Here is a 23929-nt window from a genome sequence, read left to right as displayed (position 1 = left end):
GACGGCGGAGAGCTTGCCACCTTGGCCCTGGGTTAATATATTTTCCAGCTCGAGCTTGAGGTGGTTTTACATGTGAAAGTGATGGGTGCGTGTGTGTGGCGCGAGGCCTGAAGCTGAGACTGGGATATCGCTGGTTTGGTTATGTTGCTGTGGTGGAAGTGGATTTGGATGGTGTTTATCAAGAGGTGCTATTTTGTTTCTCGGGCGATTTTTGCGGAATACTTGTGACTTTAATAACATGGTGGAGGGTTTGGTTTTTGATGTCTGGGGTGTTTGCTATAGTATGGGCTCTGGCTGAGGGGTGGTAGACTGGTTCGCCATGTAATGTAAGCTGCTACTCGTGATGGATGAGCGCTTTTGGATTGTCGCTGATGAAACTTGACATGACTGTACAGGTAAGTGAGTGGCTGTAATGTTATCAAGATGTTTTTGTTTTCCAAAGAATAGTTTTGATCGCAAACGAATGCCCATGTTGCTCCCCTGAGTTTGAAGCCATTGCGGAAAGCACCCTCGCGTTGGAGGTTTCTTTGGCATCTTACCGGGGAAGGCGAACGATGTGTCAGAAGTAGCACGGACGAGGCGGTGAGTGTCGTTCTTATTTCTTCTTCTCGTTCTGCATTCTGTCAAGTAGAATCAACGTTGTTGTCATCTCCATCACCCGGGCGGCGTTTGGCACGTGTCGGTGGGTGCTGGGGGTTGGGGCACGTGCTCTCCATGGTGTCGAAAGAAGGCCGGTCTGCCGGATCCGCGCCGGGCGGGAGGTCGGCGTGGAACCCCGGATGAAAGAAAGAAGTAAGCGCGACAGCTGGCGGTTGCCGTTGACTTGTTTCTCCAACGACGGTTGGTTAGTGCTTGGGATTAGGAAAGGCGGCGGTGTGTTGGGTCCGGTCCGGTCTGTTGGTTGCCCTCCCGATGATCGTTTTCCTGCGGGCGGGTCTTGTTCTTAGTAAAATCTGGGATATTTGCTTGGGTCTGTTCTGATGAGCTGGCAATAACACCGTGATATCGCGGACGGAAAAGAGATTTTTCGGAGGTCGGGCGTCCTGGCAACAAGATAAAAACCGCGATTGAGGGTGATATCGTGGGGTTTTTTGTTGTTTGGTTGCTGAGGAGGAGGGGCTGGAGTGGATGGCGGGGGCCACATAATGCGCCGCGCTACGGGCACAGCATAGCTCTGGAGCTAGGGCCATGCCTGCTTCAGCTCTGCCTTTTTGGAGAATCCCCGAATTCAAATGCGATCGATGGAGGGGCAGAAGAGAAGGTCGTGGTAGGTTGAAGAAACACGGGCGGCTAACGGCAGCGTGAGGTAAGGTGGCGGGTAGGTAGGAAGAGACGAGGGCAAAGAAAGAAGCCACGACATCAGATATCGAAATGCCATGGTTTCAGGTTTTTCTGGTTTTGTGTCCGGGCTAGCTCAGCTCAGCACGGCAGCTGCAAATGTCGCAATGATGAGATGGTTGGGAGGGATTGACATACGTATGTATGTATGTACGTACGTCCAGCCGCCTTCAGACGTGCTGCGGTCTGTCTGTTACTGCTACCTCAAGGTATCTGCAGGCTGCAGGCTGGCTGGGTTGGATTGTTGGTCTGGACTTTTTTCCAGCACGGCAAGACGCGATGGACGTCACATGCTGGCTGCATAATTAGCGGCCCCCAGAAAGCACGCAGCTACGGTGGGATGACGCCAAAGACGTGGGCCAACGGTAGGCGCATATGCAATAAAAAAGGGACGACGTCTGCGATACCTCGTCATTGGGCGCCGCAGTGCCGTCAGCGGGAGGTAGTCGATGGGTACTGCGTAGTACTGATGGTCGATTGGTTGCTGTGGCACACCTTTTGCGTCATCACAAGGTGTTGCGGCAAACCAAGCTGGAGCGGGCACTAGCCACAACTCCGACCGAGCCAGGGTATCCGTACACCAGGGGGGAGTACCCTCTCTTTCTGCCCGTCTTGCAGTCTTGGGTTTTGGGTCGGGTCCTTGGGGACAGCAGGTGGAGATAAGATACCTGAGCAATTGGACGGCGAATGTTGATGAGTAGAGGTGAAAAAGCAGGTGTGGCGATGAGTTGCGATACGTGCGACAGGTCAGGTACGCAGCCGTGGGTGTACAGAGTCAAGAGGAGTGGAATACCTATGTGAGATACTTCAGGGAGAGGGAGAGGTGATAAAACGAACCGCATAGGAAGGAAGGAAAGCTCCTGCGCCTGCGCCTGCGGCGTGGGCCCTCTCGCCGGCCACCGGGACCTGTTTTGGAGGCAAAAGCGTCACTTGTCTGCCAAATCGAGAATTAACCTGACCTGACCTAGCGGGTTTGGTTTGATAGTGAGGTGCTTGCTGCTGGCAGCCCTTGCTTGAATGCTGCTGGAGCTGGATGCTGGCCTGGGCTGGCGTTGGCACGGACGGCCCCTGTGGACTCTGCGTGCTCCTTTCTTTTCCATCTTCATTTGCATCACTGTCACCCAGGGCGCTACTTTACACACAAAGTCTTTTTTTTTTCGTCCTCCCCTCCCCTTCCCTTCCGTCTTCCCACACACCACACACCTCTCTGGTTTCTGCTTTATCTGCCTGGATTTCCAGACCTTCCTCCACATCATCACAATCCAAACAAAATCCAACCTACCACCTGGCCTTACCTCCGCCCTTTATCTTCATCAGACCTGCTATACTCAGCTGTCCTGTCCTGCTCTGCTCTCCCTCCTCACACACCAACGCAAGCTCCGATTTCTTGAAACGCTGCCCGCTGCTCGTGCCGTAGCTTTTTAAAGCAGATCCCGGCCTCACACGACCACCCAACCCGACTCTTCCAAACCACAACACCACACAAATCACATCGCAACCAACACCCTCGTGATCTGATCGCAATGGCCGACTTCCCGGACGCCCCGACTACGGCTCCCTCTGCCAACGGCAACTCCTACGTGCAAGCCACCAAGGACAGTAAGGTACGTCGCCGCCGCGCAGCTCCAGCTCAGCTCCAGTCGTCCCGCGACTCCCGTGGCATCACGTCTTCTGAGGAATATTCGGCTAACTTGGGCGATTAGTGTTTCAAGCTTTATCTTCATGCCCATCGACGCCGATAAGCTAACAAATACCTTCCAGACGCTGCTGCTGCCTACAGCCAGATCGCCAACGGTATGTTTTTTCGGTTCCTGCCACGCATGACGTATTCGCGGCGCATCTAGCGAGCCCTGAACTGACATTCCTCTCTTCCAGGCCCCGTCGCCCAGAATGTCAGAGACCAGTCCGCAAAGGCCTCTACCGAGTTCAGCAACCTCGCTGCCTCTCGCAGAACTCCTGCCAACCCCGCTGCCACCGGCCAGCCTTTGACTCACTACCACTCTTTCTTCTTCGAGCTTATCTCGTGGAACAACCCTCGTACGTGATCTTCGGGCTCCGCCTACAACCCGACTCCGACTGACAGCTAGCTACCCGCAGGTGCCTCGGCCATTGCCTATGCCTCTATCGTCACCCTCATCTTCGCTGCTCGCTACCTCGATGTTATGCGTTACAGCTTGAAGCTTACCTGGATGGTGCTTGGCACCACGGTCCTCGCCGAGGTCGCCGGCAAGCTCGTCCTGAATAACGGTCTGGCTTCTCAGCTGCGCCCCCGCCGATACTACGTTATCCCCAGAGATACGCTCGATGCGATGATAGGAGACGTCCACGAGCTCATCAACTTCTTCGTGATTGAGGCCCAGCGCATCCTTTTTGCCGAGAACGTCACTGCGTCTGTTGCTGTAAGTTGCTCGCGTGACCCACTCCACAATTATTGACATCATCACCGAACTAACGCCAATCTTCGCAACAGGCCTTCATCAGCGCCTTCTTCGCCTACTACCTCGTCAAGATCGTCCCTCTCTGGGGCCTTGCCCTGATCGGCACCACCGCGCTCTTCGGTGTTCCTCTGATCTACACCTCCAACCAGGAGCTCATCGACGCCCAGCTTAACAAGGCCGGCGAGGTCATCAACCAGCAGACGAGCCAGCTCCGCACCGTTGCCAGCAAGCACACTGCCCAGGCCGCCGACATCACCAAGCAGTACATGGGCGACTACACCGCCAAGGCCCAGCAGATGATCGGCCGCCGTTCCGCTTCTCCCGAGGCTGTCCCCAAGCCCGCCCCTGCTGCCCCCAAGGTCGAGGAGAAGGACTTCCCCGCCGCTCCCAGCACCGAGCTCGAGAACGACGAGCCCGTCGTTCCCGAGAAGGAGACTCCCATGGTCGCCTCCTAAGCGTCCTCTCATTCGAATTGGTTTTCTGAGTGTACACAGGCTAGCGGATACGACGTATGCCACTGGTCTGGCGACAACGGAACGACTCATGACGAACATGAATGAGATTACGCACCACCACTTTCTCTCTACGACATCTTTGGCGTGGTAAGGCTTTGCGGTCGGTTTGGGCAGGAGTTGGTTGCACATATTGAGCAACAAAAGGATAATATCAGGTAGTCGCTCCGAGTGGACACGGGGGACTAGGGCGTGAAACGAATTATCGTGTACGCGTGTAGTGTATTGGCTTTTCGGTTCTCTTTTCATGGCACACGGCTTGGCGAAAGGGGGATCATCAGATTGTCTAGGGGAAGCAATGAGACTAGTCATTTTAACTTGTGATGCATCTGTTCGTGTGGTGAAACTCAGAGGACGAGCCGTTGGGTGTCGACCGTACCCATGACTCCCATGTACACCAACTTCCGACGTCTCTGAACAGCAGCCTCAGTCACGGCAGGTCGCGAGCACGCCAGATAGACGGTGCTTGCATGATCATCGTGACGGAGTTGCCGACTTCAAACCCGCGCACATTACAAACTAAAGCAGTACTTATCTCAAAAGAAGGCAAAATTTAAACTCTTCGATCCGCAACAGTGCGGCCGAGTCTTTACTAGACAGTACTCCAACTTTGGCTCGACGTGGGAGTAACAACTCATCGCACTTCGGCTCACCCGCGTACTTGACCCGATCTGATCCCATGTCGAGGTGTCCATCATCCCACTGATTTGTCGAGGAACTGTGGATTCAGCAAGACGGGAGAGTTTCCCAGACGGACGCGCCACTTGGCAGACGCATCAACTGCATCCATCCTTCCACAGACCATGTTATTTCTACATCATCTGAATTATCAGCCGAGAGGTGATGATCGTTGAAGACGGGGGCTGGGAGACCCTCGAACCATTACCATAACCTTTTGTATTTGGCAGCCCGGGCCGGGGCCGAGATTACTTGTCAAGCTGGCAAGAGAGAACTATGTAGCTTCACGGTCCACGAGAGCCAGAGGCGTCAGTACTGAATCGCAAGCCTCGATGAAGTTTATCAAGAAATACCGTGTAAGTCGAGGGGGGGAAGGCGCTCGTATCACACACAGCCTGGGGCATCTGGTTTCTCTTCCACCGGACGAATCACGAGATTCACAACGTCAAAAACAGAAAGGTGTACGAACAGTCGTCGAATATTGTCTTGCTTTCCTTAGGTACGATATAATACTAGCAAGTGGGCAGTCTAGCCCGTGTAATGAAAGCAGGAGAGGTTCCCAGAGTCCATGAGAATACTTCATCATAAAGCAATGCAAATTGGAACGCAGCAGTGTAGCTGCTTCCATATAACCGCCCATACCCCGTTCGCCGTTCCGTTCCCGGTATACACACTTCTTGTACACGCATGCGCTTCACTATGCCTCCCCCGACACTCAGGTTGACTTCTAGTCACTCTCGTCCATGTCGAACGGGTCGTCCTCGTCCACCTCCATATCGCTATCGCCAAAGTCATACGTGGGCTTCGCCTTCTTGGTGGCGGCTCGCCCAGGTCGGCTTCTAGCTGCCGGGCGGGGCTCCGACTCCGGCTCCTCCATCTCCACATCATCGTCTTCGTCATCGCTCAACACGCGCTTGGCCTTCTTTGCCGCATAAGCCTTGGCCGCAGGGGAGAGTGTGTTTGTCTTGGCAGCAGCTTTCGGCTTCGGCTTGGCCTTGGCCGGGGCCTCATCGTCCTTGGCCTTGTTCTTCGATCCCGCGGGGCGGCCGCGTCTCTTGACTGGAGCGGCAGCCGCAGGCGCAGCCTTGGCCTTGGCAGTTGACGCCTTGGATGCCTTCGCGGCGGGGGCGCCATCGTCGCTCAGGAAGCTGTCAATGTCGTCCTCCTTGGTCATGGTCTTGTGAGGAGACGACCTTGCGAGCAGCTCGTAGTTGGTGTCATCGACCTCGTCATCATCGAAAGTCCTCGAAGGTTTGGTCTTAATCCTGGGCATATTGGAGTTGCGACCCTCGGAATTCTTCATGGCGAACAAGCTAAGTCGGCCAGTTTGAGACTCCTTTGCAGACCCGCCAATGCCCCGAACAAGGTCATCAATGTCTCCGATTTTGTTGTCGTCAGCCTCGCTCGCCTCTGAGTCAGATTCGTCGATAACGTATTTCGACTTCTTCGCCGTAGCGGCCCTTGGACCCCGTCCAGTAGCGGTGCTAGACTTGGCAGGGGCGGGTTCAGCTGAGGCACTCTTTTCGATGGACGCGCTCTTCTCGACAGAAGCACTCTCCTCGGCGGCGCTGGCGAATTCGTCGTCATCGTCAGACAAGTCGTCAATAACGTACTTCTTAACGGGAGCAGAGCGTTGAGTGCGAGAGCCGTTGGTCTTGCTGGCAGGCGCCGCCGCAGGCTTCTCACTGGAGCTCTTCTTCCCCAAGTCGGCAAAGTCGTCTTCACTATCGTCCAACTCCATGACCGGGGGCGAAGGCTTCTTGGCTCCCGCTGACTTCTGGCTCTGGGACGAGACGTCCTCAGTAGACTCGACCGGGACGGCAGCACTGGTCTTGCCCAAGCTCGCAAAGTCGTCGTCGTCGTCAGAGTCGGACAACGTGTAGACCGGCTTCTTCTTCGTCGCTGCAGCCCTTGCCGGCTTCTCCGCAGGTTTAGCAGCACCCTTCTTGCCGAGTGAAGCGAAGTCGTCGTCCGAGAACCCGTCAGACTCCTCCTTCTTGGCCTTGGTCTTTTGCTTTTCGAACATGGCGGCGAACCTCTCAGCAGCCTTCTCAGTGACCTTGGGGGCAGCGGCAGCCTTGAGCTTCGCGCCGGCTCTCTTCTTTTCGCCGGGTTCATAAGCATCATCATCCTTCTTGGCCTTGCGACCCTTGCCAGCTCCTATCTTCTTGGATACGCGGCGACCAAGTCTGCGGATGGAGGTTTGAATCTCAGCGTCAAGCGCCATCTGGGTCTCCCATTCGGCGACAAATTCATCAAGGTCGTTGCACCAGAGATCCTTCTCGCTCAATGCGAGGAGAGAATCGTGCTCAGCCTGCTTGGCCTCGATCTGTCTCTGCAGCCTATCGAGGCGCTCTTGAGTAAGAGACCAAAGGGGCATCTGTCAAAGGTTAGCTGTGAGAATCAGTCTGCGCGAGTCAGGGTTACAAACAGAAAGAAGGTAGTCGTAGGCGTTTCCTTGACCGTCGCCATCCTCCTCTTCCTCCTCGTCGCCCTCCATCTCCTCGTCGGTGTTCTTCTTCTTGGTCTGCTTGTCTTTGCCTCTGGGGAACGGCTCGTACTTGCGCTTAGCGAGCTCCTCAACCAATACCGCCTTCTTCTTTCTGGCGATGACCAGTTTTCCGTCGATGATCTCCCTGATGAAACGGGCTTGCTCGGAGAGCTTTCTGAAATCGGCGTGGTAAACACCGAGCCAGTGCTTCTTGCGCTCGGCGTACATATCCAGGCGGTAGGTGTAGAACTCCTCGAGAATATCTTCAACCTTTTCGTACTTGCGGATCTGGCCGCGAGTGTCAAAGGCAACCAAGTTAGAAGTGGCGACCTGCTTGGCGAGCTTGAAGCGTTCCATAAGGCCATCGGCCATGACATCTCTGGAAAATTTGTCGTCCATCTGGATGACGAAGTGGACGTTCTTGTGGTCGTTGAATTCCTTGTAGTCCTTGATCCAGCTTGGGCCCTTGGTACCACTGATGACCTCCTCCAACTTGGCCTTGAAGTCGTCTGTCCACATGCGAATGGGTAACTCGGTAATGACGACCTCGCCGGTCTTCTCATCGATTTCGCAGATACCGTTGAACTTGTACCTGTCCTTGTCGGCGACCTCGGGTGTACCCTTCCAGCCACGGAACCACGGCATCATAGGCTCGAATGGGGCATCCTCGGTGTTTTCAGGGTCAAGGCGACCCATGCGCCTCTTCAGGTTTTCGACAATCTGTATCGGGTGGTAGTTGGGAATTGAGGTACTCCAACCGGTACCGATACCGTCAGCGCCGTTGCAGAGAATCATGGGAATAACCGGGGCGTAGGCCTTAGGCTCGATGCGCTTTCCGTCCTCAAACTGGGGCTCCAAGTTGGGTTCGTCGAGAGTGGAGAAGATCTTTCTCGCGAAAGGCGACAGTCTCGTGTGAATGTAACGAGGACTGGCAGCATCTGAACCACCGGCAAGACGAGAACCGAAGTTACCACTGGGTTCAAGGCAGTTGATGTTGTTGGAGCCAACAAAGTTTTGAGCAAGACCGATAATTGTCTGCTGGAGGGAGGCTTCACCGTGGTGGTATGAAGTCTGCTCGGAGACGTAACCAGCCAATTCAATGACCTTCTGGTCCTTCACCAAGTTCCTCTTGAAACAAGCGTACATGACCTTGCGCTGACCGGGCTTCAATCCGTCAACAACAGATGGAATCGAACGCATGTTGTCGGCCATACTGAAGAGAATGAGCTCCCTGTTGACGAAGTCGGTGTAGGTGATGGACTTGGTCGAGTGGTCGAGGTATGTGCCGGGAACGAAGTTGCCGAGCCACTCCTTTCTCGCGTCGGCCTTCTTCTTGGAGAAGGCAAGCTCGAAAAGATCGGCTTCATCGGGCTTCATCGTGGTGAACTCCTTCAAATGGTCATCGAGGTTGGTGAAGTAAACTTGGGCGTCTTCGTTTGAACTGGTACCCAGACCCTTGAAGTACTTGTAGTGCCATCGGGAGAGCTCATTGCTATGAGACTCCTTCCACTCCTCGTACTGAGGCTGGGTGAAGAAAGACTTGAGTCGCTGAGGCTTCTTGGGGTTAGGACCTTGCCAGACCTTGACAATGGGAGTAATAAACTCTCGGAAAAAGTCTGGAATTTGAAGCAAGGATGGATATTGAACTTGCAAGAAGTTGATGAGGAGACCCTTGATGTGAGAACCGTCGTGATCCTGATCAGCCATGATCATCAGGTGACCGTACCGAAGACCCTTCGTGTCGTTGTAGACGGCCTTGTGCTTGAGACCGAGGAACTGCTTGATGTTTTGGATTTCCTGGTTCTTTGTGATCTGGTCGATGGACGCGTCACGGACGTTCAGCATTTTACCTCGGAGAGGGAAGACTCCGATACGGTCGGGATCCAGGATGGCGCGACCGGCAACAGCCAAACTCTTGGCGGAGTCACCTTCAGTAAGAATCAGGGTACACTCATGGCCGTGCCGGGTGCCAGCCAAGTTAGCATCAACCAGTTTCGAGTTGCTGATGCGGGATCGCTTGTTGCCGTCGCTCTTGGCCATCATCTTGTCGGCCTTCTTCTCGGCAAAGTCGATGATGTTCTGGATGGCGTCCGATTTGGCGATCTTCTTTAGGAATTCCTCAGACAGGGGACACTTGCTACCAAACTGGCTGACCTTGGTGGTCATCTGCTCCTTCGTTTGGGAAGTGAATGCGGGGTTGTCGATAAAACAGTTGACAAAGATGAAGATGTGGTTGCGGATGTGGTTCTGCTTGAGAGCGTGGCCCTTCTTCTTCTTGTCGAGGGTCTTGAGCAGTGACCCGGTGATTTGGTCGGCGATGTAGTTTACATGAGTGCCGCCGGAAGTGGTCGCGATAGAGTTGACGAAGGAGACCTGCTGGAAGGAGCCGTCTGAGACTGTAAAGGCAACTTCCCAGCGCTCATTCCTCTCGTTCTTTTCAACCTCGACGACGACCTTGGGCTCCACGCCCTCTTCGGCGCCACGTTCCTTCGCGATAGCCTTGGCGTACAATTCGCAGTAGCCCTTGAACCCGAGCTTGATGTGGGTGCCGTTGAGGTAGACCTTGATGCCGCGGATAGTGCCAGCCATATCGTAGACACGGCGCTGGATCAACGCGTCGAGATCATCGTCGATGCCGGTCATGCTGAAGCGCTTGAAGTCGGGCTTGAACGTGACACGAACGAAGTCACTAGTCTTGCTGCTCGTGATCTTCGCCTTGCCACACTTGCTCATGTTGTCGGTCCAGACCTGCTTGTATCTCTTTCCGTTGCTCGAGTCCTGGCACTCCAGAGTGAATTGTTCACTGAAGACGTTGCAAAGCTTTGCACCATAACCGTTGCGACCACCGACGGTCCTCTTCTCGTCATCGTCGTAGTTGGAACCGGTCAGGAGGTGACCGAAGATCATCTCGGGGATATAGATCTTCTCCTTTCCGTGGATCTCGACAGGAATACCCTTTCCGTTGTTCTCGACAGAAATCTCTCCGTTCTCACGATCGACAGTAACCTTCATGGCAGTCATGGTGGGATCGCGCTGCTTGTTGTCGGCGGCGTTGACTAGAATTTCGTCGAAAATCTTGTACAGACCCGGGACGAAGGTGACCTTGCGGTACTCCATCAGTTTCGTCTCCTGGTTGAACACCCACATTGGCTGCTCCGTAGGCTCAACCGAACCAATGTAGGTGTCGGGACGTTTGATGATGTGCTCGAGTTGGGTGAGCTTCTGGTATGTGTCCGTGGCATTCTTTTTTGACTTGGGCGCTGAGGCCACGGGCTCGTCATCGTCGTCGATGGCCATGCTGTCGTTCTCGATCTCTGCCAGGGGGTTCCCGCTAGACTTCTTGGCAGCAGGAGCCTTCTTTTGCTTCTTAGCGCTTGGAGGGGTGTTTGAGAAGGACGCTCCGTCTTCATCGTCGCTTTCGGGCTTCGCTCGCTTCTTGGGGGCGGGCTTCGTTTTGAGGGTGGTTTGCGTCAACTTCTTCGCTGGCGCCGCCTTTTTGGCGGGAGCCTTGGCCTTGGGCTTCTGCGACGGATTAGTAGCTGGATTGACTGCGGTCTCGAGGGTGGCCGTTGAGGATGGCACTGGCTGCGACGCCGTTTCGGCGGGCGGCGGCGGAGACATGGTGTCGGTAAGGCAGCGCAAAGATCATGGAGGAGTACAGGAATACGGGGAAGAAAGAGTTAGAAGGAGACAAGATGGTGCAAGAGGAAGAGAGTAGAGGTTATTCAGCGAAGAGAAAGTTGTCGCGAAGGATTTGCGACGCGGGGTGCTGATTGGGAGCTTGGAAGTATTTTGGGTATTTTGAAAAGGTCGTGCGCAAGCTTTTTTCTTGAGGCAAAAAGTATCCCGAGGAAGGCGCGTCAGAGACGAGGGCTCCTTCCCAAGCTGCGAACGAAGAAACGACTGGGCTCGAGGTGGTGGTGGGTATCTACAGCTGAAGGAGGAATTTTAGAGCCTAGAAGAAGCAAAACCTACCGGCGCAAAGTCCGACTCCTCGCTCAGGTTGAACACAGACTCATCGTCTGAGCTCATCTTGTACAATTGGCGCTCCCCGAAGCGCGGGGAGGAGCACGATAACGGGCGTAGGGCAGTAGGAGGGTACGTCGGTGCAATGAAGGGCGACGGAGGTCGAAAAGTCGATCGTGGGCTACAGAAAGAGCGGACAATGGGATTTGCTACACGGCTAGCTGGGCGGACCAGGCGCGCAATTGGCACGAGAGATCGTGATAGAAAAAAGAGGGGGGAGTATCGCGAGGGGGCCAGCTCGACGACGACGAGGTCCCTTTTTTTACATGCGTGCAAGGAGGGTGTAGAAAGGAAGTGTGCGTGATGGGCTGTTTGTTGTTGGTAGCAACCCTGGATGTTGATGTTTGCCCCGGCGTAAACATTGGGAAGTCGCGACCTGGACTTTTCTGACTGGACCGCGTTTGGGGCCCCGCTTGAGGCGTCTCCTTTTGTTTACTGCCTCAGGCTACCTAGGTACCTTACCTAAGGTAATCCCGACCAAAACGGTAAGCGCCCAGCTACGTAGCCAGAGACGTGGACAGCGGGGAAACGCCCGCGGCCTCAGCAAAAATCCACAACGACCAAACGCCCGGGCAGGGCAGCACTGCAGGCGCACCTGCCGAAACCTTCTTCTATTTGACAGGGCAGTCACTGACACCTCACCTGTGCACCTGCATATTCAGCCAATTGCACCTTGGAATCATGTCAACAAGCAGACTCATTTCGGGTCACAATTATCGATATCACTCTCTCTAAACTTGTCCAACAGAAACATAACCACACACATTATCAATATCGCACCCTCACAAACACTCCGGAACACCCAACCGCGCCCTCCCGCCGCCAAAACACACCGCCTCCCCGCTCGCTTGCCTAGCTTCAAACAACGCGCCTCGTCTTGCCCGTCTCAACCTCGTAGATCCAGCCGCTGACCGTCACGCTCTCCGGGACCAGCTTGGTCTCCTTGATGAAGTCGATATCCTTCTTGACGGCATCCTCCAGGTCCGTGATTGTCAAAAAGTCCAGTTTGCGAGACTTGAGCTCGGCGGAAGCGTCGGCACTGCAGCTCGTGTAAGAGCAGGTCACCCATGGCATGGTATGCGCGCAGAATCGTGTGAACTTACCCCAGATTCTTGTCGACGAGAGCCTCCGCGTCCTCGTTCTTGAAAATGAGCATGCCGCAGCCGGTATGCTTGACCAGCACGATCTCGTGCGTGCCGAGGAGTTGTTGAGAGATGACGATGCTGCGGAGCGCGTCTACTGCTGAGCCGCCAGCCTGAACATCCAGAATCAGCCAGCCGTTCATATCTCACGGTTGGCTCACACTTACGTTGCGGATGACATGCGCATCGCCCAACTCGATGCCAAAAGCCCGTGCCGGGTCAATTCTGGCGTCCATGCAAGTCAAGACGAGGTACTTCTTCGCCGGAGGGAGTGCCAAGTGGCCCTTGGTGAAGCTAGCGGAGTAGCTCTCTGAAGCGGACTCGACGTTCTTCTGAATGGCAGACATGATGATGATGATGATGATTTGGACAGGTAGAGCAAAGATAATGAGAGCAGAATGATATGTCAGAGGAAGATGAGTGATATTTAGATGGGAGGTGTCTCGGCAATGTCAGGAGTGGGAGATCCTGTGTTAGATATCCCCCTTTGTACCCAGCTTTCCCCTCTCCGCCGAGGCGTCCTGTTCATCACAGACTATCCCCCACGTACAGCGTGTAAGATACCACCGAGAACTGGTGGTATCTGATTGTGGATGGATTGCGTGATCTCGGCTTCTGTCTCTTCCAGATATGCTCAGCCAACGAGCTTCGGCGTCTCCGCATTCCCGAGGCCAGTTCAGTCCCGGCTGGGAAAGGTGAAGTGCTCTCCAAATGCTCAGCTTCGGGGTGGGGTTCTCGACGTCGCCGATCGGCGTTACAGAACACGGACAAGCTGTCACCGGCATTGCGGAGAGTTTAGCCAAGATCTCGCCATGGAAAAAAAACGTCAAAGTTGCATTTCGGCGCCGGCACGCTTATTCAGACGTAAAAGACTCGTCATCCCGAGGAGATGCCGCCGAACATCTCGGCCGGGCCGCGGTCTGCAGACAGACGCCGTGATTCATGCGGTCGGGATCTCGACAAGTAAGCGACGTGAACTTGTGGCACGACCACCACTTGATTTTCAAACCCCGTCTGTCAACTCCACGGAATTATGACAAAGTGAGTCGCCTCACCCATGCCGAATGTCTAGAATAACTCCCCTAGCCCCGTCAACGCCACCGGCAGAAACAGGAGGTGCCCCCTAATTCTGGAGCTGCTTGTAAAAGAAGACCTCGTCCTTCAGCTGTCGTGGAACCGCGGGGCTGATGCCGAAATTGGGGACCCTGCCGACCTCGATATATCCGAACTTTCTGTACACATTCTCGGCCGGGCTGTCGGCCTCAGTGTCCAGCATCTGGGTGATTGATCAGCAGCTTTTTCCAAAAGATTTGGGCTCGATGCTTCGTACCAGCAGCGTCCGTCCCATCCTGATGGACTCGCCCTCCAGCGCACTCATCAACACTCTGGCAGCACCGCGCCTACGAAACTTGGGACTGACGAGAAGCTTCTCGACGTAACCGCGGAAAGGACCAGTCTCGGAGTATGGCATATACAACATGACGACTCCCATGAGCTCCGTTCCTCTGGCCTTGGTTCCAGGCTCTGACTCATCCAACAAGATCAGCATCATACGAGTGCCGCCGGTGACCTCTGCTATGCGCTCCTTCCACCATCCCAATAGTTTCTCGTGAGACAAAGGTGGTAGGAAGGTTGCGAGCGTCCGATCGTGGCTAATGCAGGATGCGTGCAGGGCCGCCAGATACGGGATCAGATGGCTGTGATCCGCCGGTGAGAAGATGTACGGGGTCCCTGAGCTTTCAGACATGTTGGCAGGGTTTTCTCCGTGTCCGAGGGGGCGCTTTCTGGGTGTTTGCTTGTTGTCTCTCTGCGCGAAAGACGAGAGCACAACGCAGAGGTTTAATTCGACAGTCTTGAAGCAGTTGTTGTGCAACGGGAGAGGAGCATGCGAGAGCTGACAGAGATCGACAACGCAGGTACGGTACGAGGGTAAGTGTTCTGACCCCGGTGTCGAGTTGGGGAACTGGGCATCCACCAAACCTTAAGTGGATTTAGGTATTGAAACGGCCTGCTGGCTAGATATATCAATCATTGGTTAAGATACTGCTCGTATTTGTCCGAGAGTAGATTCGAGTTGAAGTCAGGTGAGGACAATGGAAGGCCACATGTATTGGCTATTGAGGTTGGAAAGACGAGGGGAGGGAGATGAGCGATTGAGGGGAAAATTCAGAAGCTCACCTCAGCCTGTGTCTTGCAATAGAGCACGAGATGGGAAGGTGCGACAAATCGTTTGTGTGGGGGAGACCTTGTCTGAGTCAATTGATGTAATTGAAAGTGGCAGGTGTTGGACGGGGTCTTTTGGGGTTCTGGAAGGGACTTTGGTGTTGTTGGCAGCAGGAGAGGAATGCGAATTGCTGCGTTCTCTCGAGGAACAGGAGATTGAAATGTAGCTCTGTCTGTTGAAGCCAATCCTGAACATAAAAGTCAAGGTACATGGCAGACGAGCGTCGTCCAAGTCGCGAGACCACCAACCCTTTAGGACCGCCGTTCGACGGTCTTTAAGGCTGAACTTAGCGCAAGTCTGCTGTTGCCGTGTCCTGGCCCCAAGCCTGCCCGCTGCCCGCTGCGAAGGAATTCCCGGTGCAAGGGGGCAGGGTCTTCGTCTTGGAGCCCGTCCCCCGCATCGAAGGAAGTGACAGTTGATCACAGCTGCATCTACGGCCTGTAGCCGCTGGAGGTTTGCCGTGATATTAACCGGCAACTCGCTACGGTCCCTGACATGAGGTATTGGAACCTTGCGGCAGCGCATCGGGCCTTAGCATAGAACCGTTCTTCAATTCGGCCTTTCTAGATCATAAACTCGGGTTGTCACAGTCCAGATCTGAGTGCACATTGACCCGGGTAGCTGCAAGGCTTGGCAGAGATGAGGCACCTAGTGAGTGATCCTGACTGCATGGCGCATCTGTATCCCCGAAGCGATCCCGCAGTTTGTCTTGGAAGTGGAACACGACACGGCTAAAGAAACGCACCCAAGCAAGTATGCATCGAAAAGTCGTTTGGAATTCCGGATGCTTATTTGTATTATGCATATTAACAGGAATAAACAACTTACTTATACGTAGGTACTCCTAGGTAGACAGCTCCCACCGCATACCGTCCTCTATCCACCCAAGTGGCTCCCGTATATTTCCCCCCTTCCCCTGCCGTCAAACTGCTGAAGGACACATGTTACAAACAAATCAGGTTTGCCCACCTCACCCTTGCAACCCAAGCAACCCTCTCGAAGATGGCCTTTCCCATAGGCTATCACAACTCGGCGCAATGGGACAATCCCGTTCCCAGTCCACTTGCGGGAGGCCGGACACACGGACCCTCCGGGAGCTGTCGTCTCACCTCCTTCACCGCAACAAACTGAGGGAAATCCGATGTACACTACGGATACCTTACCTTACCGCATCTGCTAACCACCCGACGAAGCTAACGTAGGTTGCCTCACATGCCATGTAGCTTAATTAAGAGCTACCCCTCTGACGTCGATTTTAGACCCTGTTTCATCGCCAACCTCACCTCCCCGGTTCCCCTCCTCAAAAGCTTAGCCAACGACAACAACCGTACTTCACCTTGGCCATCGTCTCTCCCGTGCGCTCTTTCTGTACCACAATCTCATAACTGAATCTTCCAATCTCCGACATTTCGACCTCATCTCGCCTCACTGCAGCAGCTCCCCGCCACCATGGATGAGATCTTCCGCAAGGTAGAGCGGGGCGTCGAAGCCCTCTTTGGGGAAGAGCGTCACGCGCACACTCACGCCGGTTCTGCATGCGACGAGCATCATTCCGAAGCCCACTCCGGAAACAGATTCCAGTCCTTTGCTCCCCAGACCACCGGCGATGCCAAGTGGTATGTCGACGGATGCTCCTACTTCTGGGCCGTCTCCGAGGCCATTGAGCGTGAGAATCACCTTGGCATCCCCGTTGACTGCCTCTGACCGTGTGACTATGCAGAGGCCCGCGAGAGCATTTACATCCTGGACTGGTGGCTGAGCCCGGAGCTCTACCTGCGTCGCCCTCCCTCTGCCAACGAGCGCTACCGTCTCGACAACCTGCTCAAGGCCGCCGCCGAGAGAGGTATCAAGGTCAATATCATTGTCTACAAGGAAGTCGAGGCTGCATTGACCCGTAAGTTTTCCTGTTAGTGAGCCGCTTCTCATCATCAAGCTGACACATCCTGAACTATAGTGAAGTCATCTGTAAGCACACTCATCTCAACACCACCTTCACCCGTCAACACACCCAACGCTTGACTCATGCTGACATCTCATTCAGCACACAAGGACCTACCTGGAAAGCCTTCATCCCAACATTGGCGTGTTTCGACACCCTGACCATGTTCCCACAGGATATGACCTCCACAGCGAGATTGGCGAGAACTTCTCAAACCTGTCCTTGAACACCTTCAAGTTGTCCACCTTCTCCGGTGATGCGCTGAAGACCATCTACGGTACCGCCACAGATGGTGTCGTTCTGTTCTGGGCCCACCACGAAAAGCTCTGCCTCATCGACGGCAAGATTGCTTTCATGGGTGGTCTCGATATGTGTAAGTGACGAGTCTTAGTTGAGAAGGGCACAGCTGACTGTGAGACAAAGGCTTTGGACGATGGGATACCAACAGTAAGTCCGAGTTGCATGGGATAGTACCACAAGGAGCGGAGTTGACGTGTGATCACAGGCCATCCCATTGCGGACGCTCATCCTGGCAACCTGGATGCCGTCATCTTCCCCGGCCAGGACTACAACAACGCTCGTGTCTACGACTTCGCCGATGTTGATAACTGGGAGCAGAACAAGCGTAAGTGAACCTCCTTCATTAGATATAGCAATGACGGACTCATACTGCTTCTAGTCGACCGCACCAAGAGCTCTCGCATGGGATGGTCAGATGTCGCCATCAGCTTGAGCGGCCCGATTGTCCAGAGCCTCTCGGAGCACTTTGTTGACAGATGGTTTGTCCACTGACGAACACAACACAATGTCTCGGAGCACTAACTATGAACAAGGAACTTCATCTTCGACGACAAGTACACCAAGAAGAACCCCGGCAAGTACGGCAGAATCGATGGCTTCGGCCAAGAGTCTGGCAGAATCGCAGAGGAAGGCCAGGGCGGTGGTTTCTTCGGCGGTGCCGGTCACCAGACCAGCCACCTCTTTGGAGGCCTTGGAGACAAGATAAACCGCGGCATGAGCCGTTTGATGGTCAGCGATGACCAGCCCGAGAACGACGGCAGACCCCTGGGCCAGGACCGCAACGGCCGCTCAGCTAACATCCAGCTCACTCGAAGGTAAGACCGAAACCCCCCTTCTCTTTCGATGTACACTCACTCACGATATGACAGCTGCACGAAGTGGTCCTCCGGTCACCCCACCGAGCACTCCATCGCCAACGCCTACATTGACGCCATCACCAGGGCCCAGCACTTCGTCTACATGGAGAACCAGGTCGGTCCCCGCCTGCCCCTATTTCGAGTAACCCACTCACATGTCTAACACCGCCCAGTTCTTCATCACCGCCACCAGCGACAAGCAGCACCCCGTGACCAACAAGATCGGCCGCGCCATCGTCGACCGCATCCTCCGCGCCCACCGCAACGGCGAAGACTTCAAGGTCATCGTCAACATGCCCGCCGTGCCCGCCTTCGCCGGCGACCTCAAGGCCGACGACGCCCTCGGCACCCGCGCCATCATGGAGTTCCAGTACAACTCGATCTCCCGCGGCGGCCACAGCATCATCGAGTCCCTCCGCAACGAGGGCCAGATCGACGACCCGGGCCGCTACATCCGCTTCTACAACCTCCGCAACTACGACCGCATCAACGTCTCCTCCACCATGTCCGACGCCGAGCGCCAGAGCGGCGTCAACTACGAGGACGCCCGCCGCGAGCACGACGACGCCGTCGGCTCCGGCTACTACCCCCGCGGCGAGGGCACCGGCGCCAACTGGGACGGCCGCAACACCTCCCAGTACGACCGCTACCAGCAGGCCGCCTCCCGCGTCTCCGACCACACCTGGGACACCGTCTCGGCGTGCTACATGGACGCCGGCCCGGACCTGCACAGCGTCCCCTGGCACGGCGACCCGGAGGCCGAGATGGACGCCTTCGTCAGCGAGGAGCTCTACATCCACTCCAAGCTCCTCATCGCCGACGACAACCTCGTCATCGTCGGCTCCGCCAACCTCAACGACCGCTCCCAGCTCGGCACCCACGACTCCGAGATCGCCGTCGTAATCGAGGACCCCACCCCCGTCGACTCCGAGATGGCCGGCCGCCCCTACACCGCCTCCCGCTTCGCCGCCTCCCTCCGCCGCCAGATCTTCCGCAAGCACCTCGGCCTCCTGCCCGACCAGCCCTGCGACCGCCCCGACGACAACTGGACCTCGGTCGAGCGCGGCCCCAACGTCTACGACTGGGACTCCCCCGCCGACCGCCTCGTCCGGGACCCCATGTCGCGCGAGTTCTGGAACCTGTGGGAGGGCACCGCCCGCACCAACACCGAGGTCTTCTCCAAGGTCTTCCACAACGTGCCCAACGACCACGTGCGCACGTGGAAGGACTACGACGAGTTCTTCTCGCGCCACTTCATCATCCCCGGCGCCGCCAAGAAGGAGGGCGATGAGGGCGGCGAGGAGGACAGGTCCGGCAAGGTCGAGTACGGCCACGTCGTCAGGGAGGAGTTCCCCGGCGGCGTGCGCGAGGTCAAGGACTGGCTGAACCGCGTGCGCGGAAACATTGTCGAGATGCCCCTCGACTTCCTCGTCGACGTTGACGACATTGCCAAGGAGGGTCTGTCTCTCAACAGCTTCACCGACGAGCTCTACACATAAGATTGCCACGATAAAACGAGAACAGGATAAGAAACAAGCAGCTTGGGAGGGAGGAACCCTGATATTTTGGGAACAGAAACACAGTAAACAAGACTCTAAAGCTAGTAAGCTACGTCTGTCTTCCTAGGGCTGGATCTGAAGCGGTCGGACTTTTGGCTTCGGCAAACGGATTTGAGTGCGCCAGTCCTTCAGTAGAAATAAATGGGAGAAAAGTGCTCTTTACTTTTGTGCAACCAAGTCTGATTACAAACCTTAGGAGTCTACAACCATCACTTTCTTGACGTACCTTGGGTTTTCAGATCAAGATGCTGATGGTCGACATTTGCGAATCTCACGACGGAGAGTGGGCTTCGAAACAACGGTGTTCAAGTGAAGCTGGGTATGTTTTTCAAGCCCGTACCTGAACAGCACACGTCGTACTGATCCCATAGTTGAAGCCTGATCATACTTCACAACTACGCCGCATCATGGAGAACATGTTGGAAACTCGAATAAACAATGTATAATCTGTCAAATGGTGTGCAGGGCGTTGCATTTTCCACCAAACAAAAGAGTATTATACAGACCTCTTGCCCTGCACCCATGTTTCGTCGGACAAAAAGAGGAAAATAAGGAAAGAGAAAACCACATGAAATTGTCCCCATCAACTCCGTGAGTAGGCATCGCAATGCTTTCAGGTTTTTGTTTTCTTCATCTTCTCCCCGTAACCGAACACACAAACACGCCCAAGTCGGACCCCAAAATAGTCGTAGCCTCATTCATGGCCTTCCGTTAGTCCAACTTTCGAAGATACTCCCGCGTGGGGAGATTCTGAGACTCTTCCGCCCTCTTCAGCTCTTCCTCGTGCGCGCCGGAGCTCTAGTCCACCTTGCCGTTGCCATTAGGTCCCAGCAGGCCCTCCTTCATCAGCTCCTTGTTGCCCCAGGACTCTTCCAGGCGGAAGTGGCCACCACGGCCCCTGCGGGTGCGGCCGCGGAGCCAGGAGATGGCACCAACGGCCAAACCGAGGATGCAGCCCATGCTGAGGTACGGGTGCTCGACAAAGGTGACGCGGATGTCGAAGAAGATCTTCTCAAAGCTCGAAATGGTGAGCTTGGGCTTGATCTTGGGCGGCGATGTTGTGACCTTGTTAATGGTCTCCAAGATCGACGTCCGTGACAGAAGAATGTTGTTACCAGTGATGGTGGTGTCCCAGTAACGGCGGTTCTATGGCTGCGTTAGTTCGTCTGTGAGTTGAGAGGCGGACTTGTAAACTTACATCCTCATCGTTGATGATAACGCGATCTCCATCCTTGGTGTCGATGCCGTAAGTGGTACGAATCCATCTCTGCCAGAAAACAGCGTCGACCCAAGCGAAACCAACCTGCTTGCGGTCGGACTTGTCCATGTTAATGCGGATAGCCTTGGCTTGTCGGAGGGCGCGTTGGTCGCCGCGGTCCTCAGCCTCATCAATACGGAGCTGCTTGGCATCACGCAGTTCTTGCCGCTCATGCTGAAATTGGATAATCTGCTTATCCATCCACTCGTTGGCGGCGCTCTTCAGCTCACGCTTGGCTCTCAGGAAGCCTTCTTGGTCCTCTCTATTGACAATGCCGAGAACAACGATCTTGCCGTCCATAATCTCCCGTGCGTTGGAAGCCGTCATTTCGGGCACAATCGGCAGCCAAACGGACTTCATCCAGTTCAAGACGCCTCGAACGTCACGCATCTCTTTGGGTGTGAGCGGCTGGTAGTACGTGGGGCGTCCCTCCCTGGACACAAGCAGGCGAGGCCAAGTAGTGATCTTGTAACGAGCGTAAAGGACGGGGTCCTTGGTCTTCACAAGTTTGGCCTTGCCGATCAAGCTGAGGGGCAGGCGCTCGAGAGCCATGAAATCCTCGCTGGTAGTAGCATGGTCGTAGAAGTAGATGAAGATGACTTCCTCCTTCTCCTCCAAAACCTTCAGGGATTCGGCATCCACGTCCTGCACTCCGTCGCAGATGTCGATAGCCTTCTCGGCATAGTGGACAAAGTCGCCGAGGCCTCTGAGACCATCGTACTCGACGCGCTCGCCGCCCTTGAAGAACAGAATGGTGGGGTAGCCGCGGAGACGGACATCCTTGCAGAGTCTAGACTCGATATCGCAGTTCACTTCTCCGACGTTCAGCTTGCCCTTCATCTCCTTGGCCAGTTGCTGCCAGTTAGGCGCCATGGCCTGGCAATGATGGCACCAGGGTGCGTAGAACTTGACGAACCAGGGATCCTGGGTCATGGTGACCAGAGTCTGGAACTTCTCAGCAGTAAGGGGCACCGAGATACCCTCCTTGTTGGGGGTGACGGTCGGCTTCTTGACGATGGCCTTGGTAGGGGTCGCGACAGCCTTCTCGGAAGTAGTGCTTGCCTTGGTGTCCTCCTTGACAGCATCAGGCTTGGTATCAGCCTTGGGGGCAGCCTTTGCGTCACCCTTGACCTCGGTGGCCTTCTCGTCCTTTGCGGGAGGAGCCGCGGGAGGGGCCTTGGGCGGGGTGTTGGGCTCGTTCTTGAGCGGCGTCTTCGCATCAGCCTTCTCGTCGGCCTTGGCATCCGTCTTCGCGTCCGCTTTCGCGTCGGTCTTATCGTCGGCAGCCTTCTTCTTGAGTTCTTCGGCCTTGGCGGGATCCTTGTCGGGGGAGTATTTATCACCAGCCTCGGGAAGCGCCAGGCTCCGAGGTCTCGATCCGGGCTTGGCGGCTTCCAGGTGCTTTTCCAGGATAGGGCTGACTTGGTCGATCTCCTTGACGCCCTTGATCAATTCGGCGACCTCGCCGTTCTTGTAGAGGATGGTGCTAGGGTATGATTGAACATTGTGAGAAGCGCAAAGATCAAAGTATGCCACGCAATTGACCGTGGCAAACTTGAAGCCGTAGAACTCCGTGAAGGACTTGTCCTCCTTCTCGGGCTTAGAAGTGTAGTAAAACTCGTACAGCGTCTGGAAAATCGGCGCGTAATCTATGCAGTGCGGGCAGTAAGGGCTAGGAGTTTGACAGTTAGCTACGGCGCGACGAGCAGGCGAGGACACCAGGGGCCGAAGGCATACCTGTAGTGCTTGATAAGCATAAACTGCGACGACTTCACCTCGTTGTCGAAAGTGTCGGGTGTCAGCTCGAGTATTGGGGGAACCTTGATGGAATTGAAGTAGGTGTTTTCCCGCTCATCCTCTTTTGCTGCTGCTTGCACGCCCGAAAGCAAGGTCGAGCCGAGGAATAGGAATAAAGGAGATAACCTCATGGCGGCGGCGAGGTTGCACCGCGAGGGTGCGAAGGGTTTCGGGAGAGGAGGAGTAACGGGAGGGATATCGCAATGACGATGGCGGATCGGATGGGAGGACGCGATCGACTGAAGATGCGCCTTGTCGCGCAAGCGTCGTCGAGGACAGGACGTGGAGTGTGGGAGAATGCGGCGGCAGATTAGGTGTGGATCGATCGGATCGTGTCGTGATGTCGAGGGGTCACAAAGGGTCTAGGTAAACCTATTGAGTAGTTGTCGGATACATGGGAGGATAAGGACGAAGAGAGACGATTCTATCAGGCTTCGTTTGGGTTCGTCATTGGCCTAAGCCTCCCGAATTCGTCCAGCGGCGTCGAAGGAAGAAAAAAAAGGGTAGTGTAGTGGTGGTGCTTTGGCAAAGGGGGAGCCAAGCGAAAAGGAAGTAGGTACCAACAAAGCGAGTGACAGGACTGGCAGTGGCAGGTCAGGAGAAGGCCGTGTGTCAAGATTCTGTAGCGTGGTCCAGGTCCAGCTTTCTCCTTCAGCACCTCCCTCAGTCTCGCCGCCGTTGCGTTGCGCTGCGCGCCAAACAGGGAAGGGGCTGCCTGAGAGATGAGGCAATTCCGGTTATTACGTGAGCTCCCACTCTCCTTTCTGCCAGTGCCTTTCTATGTGTCTGGCCAGACCAAGGCCGGTAGATGGAAGCCAGCCAGAGCTTGTTTCGACGCTTGGTGCCAGCTGCACACTTTGTGATGGCCCTCCATTCCACCACTCAAAGCTCAGCAAACCTCAACCTCGCATTCGAAGATCCACAAGTGATAAGAATAGCAACGGTTGCTTATCCATCTCAGATTGCCACCTGGGAAAGGAGTTCAAAGACTGGGAAAATCTCTGGAGTCTTGCCTCCCGGCAACTGCGGATCGTCAACCCAGAAATCAGGAATCCAGGGTGCTTAACTCAAAGACCCCAGATTATGTAAGTCGAGTTGACTGAAAGGGCAACTCCTCACATGCGCCTTTCCAACCGGCCGACGTTCTTGAACAATCTCATGTATGCATCCACCAGAAAGCCACTCAGCACGTAATTCAGACCATCTCGCGACAGAATGATATTGCTCAGCAGTCAACGGGGTTCTTCTGGGTGTCTCGCTATGCCTCTCCCAGCCAAGCGAAGGACAAGGAGAAGTGAGAGGGGAAGGGACGAGGATTGAAATCAGATTATAAGAAGAGCAAAGGAACAGTCAATCGAGATCATGACTTG

The 23929-nt window shown here is 55.1% G+C and overlaps 6 protein-coding genes across 6 annotated transcripts; 2 read left to right on the top strand and 4 right to left on the bottom strand.

Moving 5' to 3' along the window:
* Window positions 1-2861: 2861 nt before the first annotated feature.
* On the top strand, window positions 2862-4231 carry CkaCkLH20_12174 (cell lysis protein; the record flags this gene model as incomplete). The annotated part of the gene is made up of 5 exons (XM_038894887.1): window positions 2862-2937; window positions 3100-3132; window positions 3214-3375; window positions 3436-3737; window positions 3809-4231. 5 exons carry the CDS (start codon window positions 2862-2864, stop codon window positions 4229-4231), a joined length of 996 nt encoding a protein of 331 aa, XP_038739788.1.
* Window positions 4232-5693: 1462 nt separating this feature from the next.
* Window positions 5694-11078, bottom strand: CkaCkLH20_12173 (DNA topoisomerase 2; the record flags this gene model as incomplete). Its single annotated transcript, XM_038894886.1, has 2 exons — window positions 5694-7346; window positions 7398-11078. The coding sequence occupies 2 exons, from the start codon at window positions 11076-11078 to the stop codon at window positions 5694-5696; spliced, it is 5334 nt and encodes a 1777-aa protein (XP_038739787.1).
* Window positions 11079-12341: 1263 nt separating this feature from the next.
* On the bottom strand, window positions 12342-12972 carry CkaCkLH20_12172 (carbonic anhydrase; the record flags this gene model as incomplete). Its single annotated transcript, XM_038894885.1, has 3 exons — window positions 12342-12522; window positions 12587-12738; window positions 12793-12972. The coding sequence occupies 3 exons, from the start codon at window positions 12970-12972 to the stop codon at window positions 12342-12344; spliced, it is 513 nt and encodes a 170-aa protein (XP_038739786.1).
* A 776-nt stretch (window positions 12973-13748) lies between these two features.
* On the bottom strand, window positions 13749-14372 carry CkaCkLH20_12171 (GNAT family; the record flags this gene model as incomplete). Its single annotated transcript, XM_038894884.1, has 2 exons — window positions 13749-13901; window positions 13956-14372. The coding sequence occupies 2 exons, from the start codon at window positions 14370-14372 to the stop codon at window positions 13749-13751; spliced, it is 570 nt and encodes a 189-aa protein (XP_038739785.1).
* A 1905-nt stretch (window positions 14373-16277) lies between these two features.
* Window positions 16278-19444, top strand: CkaCkLH20_12170 (uncharacterized protein; the record flags this gene model as incomplete). Its single annotated transcript, XM_038894883.1, has 10 exons — window positions 16278-16515; window positions 16570-16743; window positions 16804-16814; window positions 16891-17161; window positions 17212-17235; window positions 17294-17413; window positions 17468-17567; window positions 17622-17903; window positions 17958-18060; window positions 18119-19444. 10 exons carry the CDS (start codon window positions 16278-16280, stop codon window positions 19442-19444), a joined length of 2649 nt encoding a protein of 882 aa, XP_038739784.1.
* An 858-nt stretch (window positions 19445-20302) lies between these two features.
* Window positions 20303-22690, bottom strand: CkaCkLH20_12169 (thioredoxin; the record flags this gene model as incomplete). The annotated part of the gene is made up of 3 exons (XM_038894882.1): window positions 20303-20650; window positions 20703-22434; window positions 22500-22690. The coding sequence occupies 3 exons, from the start codon at window positions 22688-22690 to the stop codon at window positions 20303-20305; spliced, it is 2271 nt and encodes a 756-aa protein (XP_038739783.1).
* Between the last annotated feature and the right edge of the window lie 1239 nt (window positions 22691-23929).

Source organism: Colletotrichum karsti (genome assembly GCF_011947395.1).
Source record: "Colletotrichum karsti strain CkLH20 chromosome Unknown Scaffold55, whole genome shotgun sequence".
In the NCBI taxonomy this organism is placed as follows: Eukaryota; Fungi; Ascomycota; class Sordariomycetes; order Glomerellales; family Glomerellaceae; genus Colletotrichum; species Colletotrichum karsti.
Note: the sequence above shows the minus strand (reverse complement) of the source record. Positions and strands in the feature narration are given on the sequence as shown.